The 12,610-nt window shown below is 32.9% G+C and overlaps 1 protein-coding gene and 1 non-coding gene across 8 annotated transcripts; one reads left to right on the forward strand and one right to left on the reverse strand.

The window, feature by feature from the left end:
* Positions 1 to 4,051: 4,051 nt before the first annotated feature.
* Positions 4,052 to 4,122, reverse strand: TRNAC-GCA (transfer RNA cysteine (anticodon GCA)). The gene has a single exon. It is a non-coding gene; the product is annotated as a tRNA-Cys (tRNA).
* Positions 4,123 to 6,595: 2,473 nt separating this feature from the next.
* Positions 6,596 to 9,016, forward strand: LOC140014979 (uncharacterized). 7 transcript variants are annotated; one of them, XR_011821728.1, is made up of 5 exons: positions 6,596 to 6,825; positions 8,040 to 8,101; positions 8,195 to 8,351; positions 8,500 to 8,669; positions 8,753 to 9,016. XR_011821728.1 is itself a non-coding variant. In XM_072066727.1 (5 exons), the coding sequence occupies exons 2-5, from the start codon at positions 7,774 to 7,776 to the stop codon at positions 8,872 to 8,874; spliced, it is 825 nt and encodes a 274-aa protein (XP_071922828.1). In that variant the 5' UTR covers positions 6,596 to 6,825; positions 7,587 to 7,773; the 3' UTR covers positions 8,875 to 9,016. The 7 variants fall into 7 exon arrangements, 3 of the variants coding, with proteins under 3 accessions (XP_071922828.1, XP_071922830.1, XP_071922831.1); XM_072066727.1 differs by having other exon boundaries at positions 7,587 to 8,101; positions 8,195 to 8,399; XM_072066729.1 differs by having other exon boundaries at positions 7,599 to 8,101; positions 8,195 to 8,399.
* The last annotated feature ends 3,594 nt before the right edge of the window (positions 9,017 to 12,610 follow it).

The following is a 12,610-nucleotide window of genomic DNA, read 5'->3' on the forward strand; positions in this document are numbered from 1 at the left end:
GCCCCTTCCATCTTCCAACTGATCAATTTGACTATGCTTTCTATTTTGCTGCCACAAACACAAATGAAACTTTTTATTATCTACTAAATCTCTACACGAGCGTGTTTGGTTGTGTCAAATCTGAGATGTGATTTTTGTGGCCAGATCAGGTTTGGCTTTATTGGTGCCGATAAATAATTGGCTATGCTATGATAATAATGCATCGAGGCAACTCATATCTCAAGAATGATTATTTTTGCTATTTGGCTGTGATTTTTGTAAAAAAATAAAAAGGGGGGGTTTAGCATTTTTTATTAATATATATTTTTAACTATTTTTTTATCACATACACATCAAATCACTGCAATACATTTTCTTACAAATATTCGTAAAAATAGCAATTCAAACGATGGTACACAGCATGCTCATAATCAATTTTTCTTAACTTGTTTATGTAAAAGAAGAGTACATTTCGTGTTTCGCAATAATAATTGGCTCGTACGTTTTATTTGCTGGGTGTCTAACAACTTCTGATGCCTAAGAAGATGATTAGATGAGGATAATTTAATTTAGAAAAAATCGTTTAAGACGTCTCTCACATTTTACAAGATTATTTTTTTCATCCTTCATTTTTAAAATATAATTTTACGTCCCTTACAAATTCACATTAATCAAATTTGGTCCCTACTTAGATTTTCGATTAATTTTTTGCCAGAATCCACCACGTGACTTACATGTGATCATTTTTAAGGACAAAATTGTCAAATTAAATTTTTACATAATCTGATTCATAGTTTCTCACATTTCACAAAATGAATTTTTTCGTCTCAAACATTTTACAAAATGAGTAGTTTCATTCCTCACATTTGAAAAAATGAATTTTTTCATTCTTCATATTTTTCAAAATAAATTTTTTTATGCCTCATTGATTATATATACGAATAGTTTTTTTTTCTATAAACCCACGTATATGTCTATTTGATTTTACCTGAACAGTATGAATAACATGCAATTTATCTCTATTGAATTTCATCTAAACATACTAATCGTAGTTATACACATGCTATTCAATAGATATATATAGGAGTTTAAAACTAATAATTTTGTTTGAAACCCGTGTATATATTTATATGATTTCACCATTTGAACCTATTCAATATTTGTGACATTTCTCTTTTGGTAATAATTTATTTATTGAGTTGTATAATAAAGTCATCTAATTAATGGGTCCTAACTCGAATTCTATATATGTGCTAACAAATTTCAGTTTAAATCTAAAATTTCTATTTGACACTTTTAAGACCAACAGTTGAATTATTTGCCTTGTGATTTTGTTAAATTTTGAAAGTGCCAATCACTTATTTCTTTTTGTCATACTTTTCTTTTGTTTACTTTTTTTTATCCAAATTTAATTCGATATAAACACTCGATAATATTTAAGATTAAATGCCTTCTTTATTTTCAAATTTTGAGTAAAAGAAAATGCATATAAGTGAAAAACTAACAAATTTTTTAAACTCATGTATATATCTATTTGATTTCACTTGAGCAATACGAATAGTTTGTAACATATCTCTATTTGATTTCACATGCTATTCATGCTGTTCAGGTGAAATCAAATAAATATATACATGGATTTAAAAAAATTTATTCACACACATGATCAATAAAAGATGAAAAAAATTTATTTTGAAAAATGTGAAGAATAAAATAATTCATTTTGTGAAATATGAAGGAGGAAAAAATTTATGTTATAAAATGTGAGGGATTATTAATCGAATTATATAAAATTTGATTTGATAAATTTGCCCTTAAAATATGATCACGTGCAAGGCACGTGGTGAATTCGACCAAAAGCTAGTCGAAAACCTAAGTATGGACCAAATTTGACCAATGTAAATTTGTAAGGGACGTAAAATTACATTTTTAAAAATGAGGGACGAAAAAAGTTATTTTACAAAATGTGATGGATATTTTGAACGATTTTCCCTTTAATTTATTAGGAGCAATAGCTCTACTTACTTTCGAGTGAGAGCAATTGGCTGTCCAACTGCTGTGAAACACGTAAATTTTCAGTGGTTTCTAGAAGATAGTGTATATGTAATTATGTATCATGCAACGTAAGGGCTATTAAAAAACCACAATGGTTAAAAGAGATCAAAGAAACCAAGAATCTAGCATTCAAGCAAAAGTCTAATATTTCTTTCATTTCCATTCATGCAATAGCCTCAATTTCTTATAGTTTCCTTGTTTTAGTTTTTTCCTTCTTTTGAACAAAATTTTAAGCATTGGCAGATGGGAAGGAATAAGCAAGAAACGAGAGGGTAAGAAGAAACGAGATGGTGAAGACGAATCTACTACCAAGTACCCAGAACAGTACCGAACAAAAACTCTTCTTCTCCAGTACGTTTTTTGTAGTGATCAAATAAATAGATGAATGATACTTGCAAAACAAACAAAAAAAAAATTAACCAATTAAATAGTTCTACAAGAGAATCTCTTGACACCAAAACTGGACTGGGCTGCATCTACAAACTGCGTTTGGTCAATGTGGAAACAATAAATTGGAGGGACAAGAAAGTCTCTGCAAAACTTGGGAATCATTTGTCGTGGTATGCTCAATATAATTGTCTTCGTACACTTCAAAGCCTCGAGTCTCTTGACTACGATTATAAGACCATCGTATTGATAATATAAAAAATCCAAAAACTGCATTGCATGCCATGCCAAACAATCTTAACATGACATAAGTATGCAGTTTTTTTTTTTTTTTTTTGTTTTGTGGGGGAGGGTAGAAGCAAGAGAAATCCTATCAACAATTACGTAAGTATACAGCTGATACACAAAAAGTTTTCACTGGACCATGATTGATGCTAGTTGCAAGTGAATGACATCATTGTTGGAAAGGAAGTTTTTTTTTTTTTTTTTCCCTTTTTTCAATCTGAAATCATCAAGCTCAGTTAGCTTGTCTCATGTGTAGGTGAATATGTTCTTGGAAAGGAAGCATAGGGTTCTGTTGTATTGATTGCTTATTAAAGGGGCTCAAAATTTCAATTTTGTTTGTTTGTTTGTTTGTTTCTTTTTTTTTTTTTAAAAAAAAAAACAATGCATCCTTTTGTTTCAAGAAATCTTTTTAAGCATTATTATCCGTCATTAGTCAAACAAATCGGGCTCTGACTTTTCTTTTTTCCTTGCTTTTCGGACTTAAGAAGAAAAAGATGAATCTTTTGTCTTGTTGACTGTATTGTTCTGACTAAAATGTCAAATGAAAACATTTTACCTGTTTTAAAGGTCTTTTCAACTCCATTTTTTTTTTGTTTGATGTTCAACGAATTGCCACCTTAGCCTTAACATGCCCAAATAAGTAAAAAGTTAAAGCAAATAATTAACTTTAGAATTTTTACCTACTTCATTTGCCGTGGTAACCCGACATTAGAGTCTTCTATCCCACATCGAAAGATCGTGGGTCTTCACTCTGGGTTTAAGGTCCATGGGAGCATACTCCTGTCACCAATTGGCTGGATAGATGTTTCTCGTGGGTCCCACCTTAGATTGCTCGTTTGGGCCGGTGTGTTCGGTGTTACCTCGGTGTGTCTGTTCATTGTTTGGGTGTGTGTGTTTATTTCGCTTCGGCGAAAAAAACAACTCATGTGAGTGGTGTGCGTGGCGCGGGGGGGGATGGGAGATCTTCTATCCCACATCGAAAGATCGTGGGGTCTTCACTCTGGGTTTAAAATTCATGGGAGCATCCTCCTGTCACCAATTGGCTGGATGGATGTTTCTCGTGAGTCCCACCTTAGATTGCGCAGAGTCAATGGCGCAGAGTCAAAAAAGGGATTCTGACCGAACACTATTGATAATCCCTCTACCCTTAGAATAGTTCCTTGAATCTAGGATAGGATTCAAGGATTTACAATCTTTTCAAAAAAAAACCACTTCAAAAAATGCCACCCGAATGCTTCGAATCAAACAAGCATTAATAAATAGCGCCCTCCCTCTGCTTCGGATGGGAAAGAATTCGGTGAGTTATATCAGCAGAACAGAAGAAAAGATTTCAAGTTTTTTGTTGATCAGGCGACACCCGGATTTGAACTGGGGAAAAGGGATTTGCAGTCCCCCGCCTTACCACTCGGCCATGCTGCCAAACCGATACAAAATTGGTGAAATTTATCCCGTATTACTTAACTGCTTTTTCTTTTTATTTTTATTGTACTTGCATCTTGACTTCTGTTTTTCTTAACATTAGAGAGAATCTAACTGAATTAGACAAAATTTATGCCATAAAAAAACTTGAAGGGGTAAAATTTATGAGGTAAGACGGAGAAGAGGGACTGAAAGTTGAAACCCTGGACAATAAAGGAGACAAAACAAAAGACTCGACGTACCTTAATCATGGACTTAACCTTAATCATGTTTATTTCAGTCTTTAATTGAAAATATGCTCAAAACATGCACTCAAAGTTATACATGCTTGAGACCTCAGGGGGATCCCCTTTATATATATATATATATATATATATATATATATATATATATATATATATATATATATATATATATATATATATATTTTCCTTGCGAGCCTCATTAAGTCATTAGAACTCATACCAACAAATAAAAAAAAAAAAGAGTCATCAGAAGATTAAATCAAGATCTAGATCTTTTCCACTCAAATAGAAAAAATAAAATGAAAAAGATGATGTCGACCTTCTAAATTTACTACTTGTAAGTATTTCAAACATGCTTCACCAACAATAAATAAATATATCTACATATATATAGGGATAATTTCACAAACCTCCCTTGACGTTTCTGACAATTTCACTTGGCTCCCCTCAAGTTTAAAAAATTACACTTACCTCTCTTGACATAGTAAAATCCCTATAATGCCCTCCACTTGGTAGACAATTTTAAATTTAAGACAATAAATTTACAAAACCTAAAAAAAAATCTATTTTTCTATCTCTTGTCTATTTTTGCCCCTCTCTTTACTAATTAATATAACCTCTTTTTATTATCTTCAATTTTGTGGATATTAACAAATTAAAATTACAAAATCAATAGAGAGAACAGATTACGTGTCAAATTAAAAGGAAATGAAGAGACTCACAGTGATAGAGAAATAAATAATAAAATTGATGATTGAAATAGAAAAAAAACTAATGATCTGAAATTTGTCATAATTTGTTTGTTGTCGAGAAAAACTTTTATAAAAGGTCAATAATTACATAAGGATTTCTTTCATTGGATTAGAAATTTTTTATTATGATTTTATTATGGAGGTAGAATTTATTCTCTACTTTTGGGATATTAATATTTTTAAAACTATAGAAGGGTTATAATGGCGGTTCTAGGTCAAATTAGCTTGTATTGAAAAGGTATTTGAGCATTGATATTTAATTTTGAGGTACAATTGGCTGTCAATGGTGTTTGTGTATGTGTTTTTTTCTTTCTTTTTTTTTTTTTTTTTTTTGCTTGGCAAGTATTGATACTATATATACAATTTGAAAATTTTTCAATGGTTCTTAATTTTAAAACTTATACTTGGATGGTTGTTAGGAATTAGGCTTGTTAATTTATACAAAGCATGGAAGAAAATGATTGAGTATACTATATTTTTCTTTCTTAGTTCTGTACAAAAGGGCATTTTAGGGTTTTGTAAAAAAACTATCTCATTGGACCTATATTGTTATTAAACAGTAAAAGTAAGGGAAGTATATGTAATTTTTAAAATCTGAGGGGAGCTCTCTGTAATTGTTAAAAATCTCAGGATGGTTTGTGAAATTATCCTCATATATAAGCATGTCTGTCTCAAAACATGCTTCAAAATTGCCATACTACCAAGTCCAGATCATTCATAAAATAAGCTGTAGGTCAAGTTCAAATTTTGCTTCAACTTCGAGATTCATATGCATATGGAATTCGTGCCTAAGTATACATGTGAATATTGGATCAGCAAAGATATTCGCAAAGAAGTATGATGGTGCTTTATTTTGGTAAGACATCTCAGAATGCGATGGCCATCAATTCGGGCGATGTGTTTTCACGTAATGTATCATTTGACATAGGTGGCAGTCGGCCAAAAAAAAGTGACACTCCATTAGATTGATAGTCATCAAAAACTTTACAACTCATACCGATGACCTTAATTTTACGTTGATGGGAAATTAATTAAAGAACAAACAGGGTAAGCGTCTCAACTTGTCTTTGTTTATCATCGAAAGTCCTAAACAAGAACTGAAAATGAGTAAAAGAGGAATGATTTGTTTCTCAGTTATTAGTTGCGTAAAGTCTTCATCATCAGAAAAAGAAGGGAATGCATGAAAAAACTAAAAAGTATCGACCAAGCTCTCCATACAAGTAGTGAACTCCTGTGTTTTCAGACTCGGACCGAACAGGCCGGTCGGACCGAGAACCGGCCAGGCATCCGGTCCGAGTTAGTTAAAAAACTTGGATGTTATAAAATCAGTCAAACCCGGTCATAGTTCAGGTTTGACCGGTGAACCGAAAAATCTGATTAACCCCGATTTTTTATTTTTTTTCTTTTTTGGCCTTTTTTCAATCAAAGTTTGACAATTTGACAGTTGACTGACCAACTAAAAACGCTAAAATTTGACTGAAAAAATCGGACAAAATTGACAAAACTTGCATCAGCTACTCTGCTTCTCTTTTCATTCTTTTTCTTCCTTTCTTGAGTTTCTTCTTCAGCGTCGATCTCCACCGCCATCTCTTGAGATTCATTGATCGTACTTCAATCTCTAGCCTCCACTGCCGCAACACCACCAGTTCCTTCAGATTTCAAGACAATCAAGTAGTTAGCACGCGAGTGAACTGAAGCTAAATCTGGTAATTTTTTACAATCTGAAGGCTATTATTGCTAATTCGTTATGCTAAAGTTGATCTGTGACTGGAATTTTTTGATTCATTATGCTGGACATTTGGGATTTGGATATTTTGGGGTTTGGATATTATGGGTGTGTATAAGAAGCTGAGGTGTTTAATTAGATTTGCCATTTGGGGCCGGGATTCATTATGCATCAGATTTGTAATTAAGAGCATAAATGTGTTTAATTCTGTTTAGTCTCTGGAATCTTGGTCATAAACTTTCACGTTCTGTTAAGGATAATCAGTAATTGAATAGATTATCCCTTGCCTACTTAGCTGGAACATAGGCTGTTGCTGCTACTAGAAATATTGGTTGCAGCCGAGAGAAAGAATTAGAAATCATTTCAAGTTTCAGCATGTTTGTTAGATTTGAATATTTAATGAAATGATTAATGGAGGAAATTCTGATGAAAAGCTGTGTTTTCAGACTCGGACTGGAAACCAACCAAGCATCCGGTCCGAGTTAGTTAAAAAACTAGGATGTTATAAAATCGGTCAAACCCGGTCATAGTCTGGGTTTGACCGGTGAACCGGAAAATCTGATTAACCCCAGTTTTTTATTTTTTTCTTTTTCGGCCTTTTTTTCAGTCAAAGTTTGACAATTTGATAGTTGACTGACCAACTAAAAATGCTAAAATTCGATTGAAAAAATTGGACAAAATTGACAAAACTTGCATCGGGTACTCTGTTTCTCTTTTCATACTTTTTCTTCCTTTCTTGAGTTTCTTCTTCAGCGCCGATCTCCACCGCCATCTCTTGAGATTCATCGATCATCCTTCAATCTCTAGCCTCCACCACCGTAACACCACCAGTTCCTTCAGATTTCAAGACAATCAAGTAGTTAGCACGCGAGTAGTGCGCATTTGTGATTCTGATGAAAAATCATCAGTGGGTTATGTATATGAAGGCATGTGGAGAGTTGCTAATGGCATTAAAGAACTGTTTAAGAACAAGAAAAAGTTATACGGCCTATACATTGATATAATTGATAGGATGTGGGATAATATGTTGAAAAAAGATCTTCATACGGCTGCCTTTTGGTTGAATCCGACCTTCCAATATGATAAGGATAGCCCTTGTCACATGCCTGAGATTACGAAAAGTGTTTTAGAAGTCATGCAAAAGTTAAAAATGGATGGACTTCAATATATAATCGATGAAATATCAATGTTTAGATCAAAGGATCAAAGTTTTGGATTGGAATTTGCTCAAAATACTCACAAAATTGCCCGTCCAGGTATGCCTACTTTAATTTCGCATTGATTATGTTAAGAATTACTTTTGTTGGTTTTCTTTAAAAAAAAGTACTAATTATGTCTTACTAATATAGATGAGCGGTGGAAATTGGTTGGTAATGATGCTCCACATTTACAAAAGTTGGCAATTAAGCTCTTGAGCCAAACATCTTCTTCTTCAGGATATAAACACAATTGGAGTGTATTTGAACGCAACCATACCAAAAAGAGAAATAAACTTGAGCATCAAAGGTTGAATGATCTTATTTATATTCATTATAATTTACGTTTGAAGAATAGGTATGGAATTACTATTATACATACTTACCTTCTTTTGTAAATTTATTAATTTTTTAAAATTACTTACTTCTTTTATTTTTTTGCTCTTTTTTCGTTGTAGGTTTTCATATAAAAAGAGGTCTTATGATTCGGTGGATTATGAAACTATTGATAAAGTTGAATTTTGGATAGTTGATGAGGAACAAGAAGGAGAGTTTGATTATGATGAGTTAGAAGAAATGACTGAAGAAGAATTTCCCAAAAATAGCGAAAATGAAGCCTCTCAATCACGTAAGTTTATATTTGCTAACTTTATCTAAGTTTCTTTTTAATTTTTGTCTATTTTTATTTATGAGTATTTAAATAATTTTTAGATAAGAAAGACACCAATATTGTGCAACTTGATGATGAGGATGATCTTGATGATATCGACTTCGAAAGTCATGAAATTGGAGACAAAGATGATGAAGATGAAGATGAAGAATGGCTTAGATAGTTCTTTGGAACATATTGTTTTATTTAGATTGATATTTATCAAGCATTTCAATATGAACTTGTTATCTTATTTGGATTGCTATTTGTTAAGGATTAAACATGCATGGGATTTCTATTTTATAAATTTTGTGAGTTTAGATGAATTTGGTAAATTGTTTGATGAATTGGATATAAATTTAGATGATTGGGTTCTTTGATTTTATTTTGTAAATTTGATTTGTAGGTGTGTGTGTATATATATATATATATATATATATATATATGTATATATAACGTATATATGACATCATCCGGATTGACCCCCTATCGACCCCGGTCGAACTCCATTGACCCCTGACCCCTGATCTCGACCGAATCGAGTCCCGGTTCGAGTCTGAAAACATAGGTGAACTCCAATGGGGTTGGCTCCACTTCAACCTCTAACTAATCGATTTGACTTCTCTTTCTAGTTTGCGGCCACATACGCAAATGAAACTTTTTATTATCTATACACGAGTATGTTTAGTTGTGTCAAATCTGATCTGAGATATGACTCTTGTGGCCAGATCACATTCGGCTTTATTGGTTGAGGGAAATAATTGGCTATGCTGTGATATTAATTAGGGATGCCCAACGAATTCGAATTCATCAATTCCAAATTCGGAAACCTTTTTTTCTTTTTTTTGTTAGATGTATTATTATATAATATAAAATTTATATTACATATATTATAAAAAATATTAATATATAATATATATATATTATAAAATGAAATCGAAATCGGAAATTTCTATTTCTATTTCTGATTTCGAATTATGATTTCGAAATCGAAAATTCCGATTTCAAAAACTCCATTGCCGAATTCAAACCAAATTTGCATAATTCGAAATCAGAAATTTCGATTTCAGTGTCGAATTCCGAATTACCGATTTCAAAAATTTCGAATTCGGTTGGTAAATCGAAATTTTTTGATTTTGCACACTCCTAATATTAATACATCGAGGCAACTTATGAGTATAACCCAAGAATCATATTTTTGCTATTTACTAAGTAAAACATGGTACAATTTGCTCACGGATCAATTCTTCTTAAACTTGTTCGATGATCTGCACTTGACACATAATTATTTGGTATAGCTTCATGTTTTGGACGCTACAGTTATCATTGGCTGCTAATAGTGACTATGGTATGAATATCTGTTAGAAATTTGGCTTAATTTCTTTTAGGTAGATTCCATATTTTGTGTGAAAGTAACTGGCTTTCTCATTGAAATAGAAGTAAAAAATTTTCCATTTAAATGAGTTTAGAAATTAGAAGAAATTTTCTATTTTGTATAATTTTAGGTATTTGTATGAGTTTAGGAATTAGAAGTTACTTCCATTCTGTATCAGTCTTTAAATTACTAGTAATTATTTTCTATGATTACTTGGGTGTTAATTAAGTAATGTGACTTATAAATAGATGGAGTAAGGATTGGTATAATACATAAGGGGCGACATATAGTTTTATACATAGGGTGAAAAAAAGGGTTCTTGAAAGGTGAGAGAAATTATATAAGAGTTAGGTTTAATTTGGATTTAAGTTATATTTTTGTAGAAATTCTCATAATAAATAAATAATGTGTGTTATGGCGTGAGCTTAATAATGAAGTCGAATTGCATTCAATCCTGCACATTATTTATTTTCCTGCTTGTATCTTGTTTGTTATTAAATTATTATGTATTTGATGTCTCCACAGTGATTTATTCCACGTCTAACTCCTAACTATGCCGAACTAAACATAGTAGCTTATGTAAGTACGAGGAAAACAGAAATAAGACAATAATAATATCTTTACAAACAACTAGTTGCTCAACTAGTGATAAAACGCCAACAAAGAAAGAGGAAGAACAGAGCACCGAGAGAGATGAAGATACATGAAGGGGCAGCATGAGTAGTCATTTGGTGCTACGCAATAACAATTTGGCTCGTACGTTGTGTTTGCTAGGTGTCCAACGATATACTTCTGATACCTCAGACGATGAAGATGAAGATAATTTAATTTATTGGGAGCACTAACTCTGCTTGCCTGTGAGAGCAATTAGTTGTTCAACTACTGTGAAACACATAAATTAAACTGACTCTGGTTTTTAGAAGATAGTGAAATTGTATCATGCAACGTAAGGTCTATTAGTTAGTAGTAAACCAGAATGGTTAAATTTTTTTTTTTTTTTTTTGTCAATACAGGGGTGTCCGGGTCAATCCTTACGGGGCCCGACTAATTCCCTGCGGCCCGGAAGAGGAGGCCCCACTCCACACCAAGCACGTTAACAACGGGACTCGAACTCTGGACAAGGCAGGAAGGTCGCCATACCTTAAGGAGAGGGAGCAGACCGCTCGAGCTATCCCGTGGGGGCAGAAGACCAGCCACGTAAAGTGACAAGTTTGTGGGAGGCAGAGGTTGAACCCCTGACCTCCAGCATTACCAAAGATGGCGAGGAGAAAGAAATAAAGAATCTATTCTAGCATTCTGGCAAAAAGCCTAATTCTTCTTGACTTTTTATTCTTAATTATAACAAGGTGTTGACTGGAACTTGTACTTCCTGTTGAATTTTGAGATCGACATCTGAGGTAAAGTGGCATTGGAACTGGGCCTATCTTCTTTCATTTCCTTTCATGCACTAGCCTCAATTTCTTCTAGCTTTCTTTATTCCTTTTTCTCCCTTTTGACAAAATGTAAAGCATAGGGAGGAGGGAGGGAATAAGCAAGAAAGGAAAGCGGAAGAAGGGTGGAGATGGCGAAGATGAAACTGCTACGTACCCAAAACAAAGAATAAAAATTCTTCTCCTCCAGTGCGCTATTTGTAGTCAAATAATTTTAAATGGAATGTTTAACAGTGGCATGTAGATGAATGCTACTTGTGTGTTTGGACAGGCAATTTACAAAAGCTATTTGCTTGTATCACGAATAATATATTTTTCAACATATTTTTCTAATATTATTAATCACTTTTTTATCTCACATACAGTACATTCAAAAGATTATTACAATAATTATTTCAAATAACCTTTTAACCAGTTGAACTTTGGAACATTGAAAAATCAACGATGGCAGGAGGATCTCAACCCCATCGCCACAGAAAATAGTAGTTTTACGCCTCGAGCAAATCTCACTTTGTAGTTTAGTACCATTACATAAACCCTGTTTAGTGTCTTAAAGTTAAGATCAGACCCTTCATTTCTTTTCTCGTTTAACTTGATGAAAAGTGAAAAATTTTTACCATGTTGTTGCCGAACAAAAGTAACTTTTACATTGAGATCTTGCTATAGAAATTTCAAGGTGACATGTTCTTTTGTTATAGCTAGGCACATTCATACAAGTAATTTATATAGTCCGGTGAAATAAATAATGTAGTATAAATTTTCTACTGGCCAATAATAACAAAAAAGCCAATCGTCTTATCCCCCCTCACCTGCATGAAACAGGTTGTACATGGTCCAGTAGACATCAAAGGGGCCTGAGCTTTGCTACTGCAATGTGTAATTGTATTGGGTTGGGCATGGTTGACCTTTATTACCAAAGGTCTTGAAAATAGTTGAGCCCGCCCAAATTTTAAGAGGGCCAACACCCGCACAAATAGCAGACGAAAGGCCCATGTGGCTGAACCAAAAAAAGTTTACTATTTGGAATGCTCCGGTATTCCAGTTGTTGTTTTAATAAAATAGTTAAATTCTCAATTAATTGTGTAAGTTACAAGGAGAATAAATTGGCAACGGTT

This window comes from Coffea arabica, chromosome 10e, assembly GCF_036785885.1.
Source record: "Coffea arabica cultivar ET-39 chromosome 10e, Coffea Arabica ET-39 HiFi, whole genome shotgun sequence".
In the NCBI taxonomy this organism is placed as follows: Eukaryota; Viridiplantae; Streptophyta; class Magnoliopsida; order Gentianales; family Rubiaceae; genus Coffea; species Coffea arabica.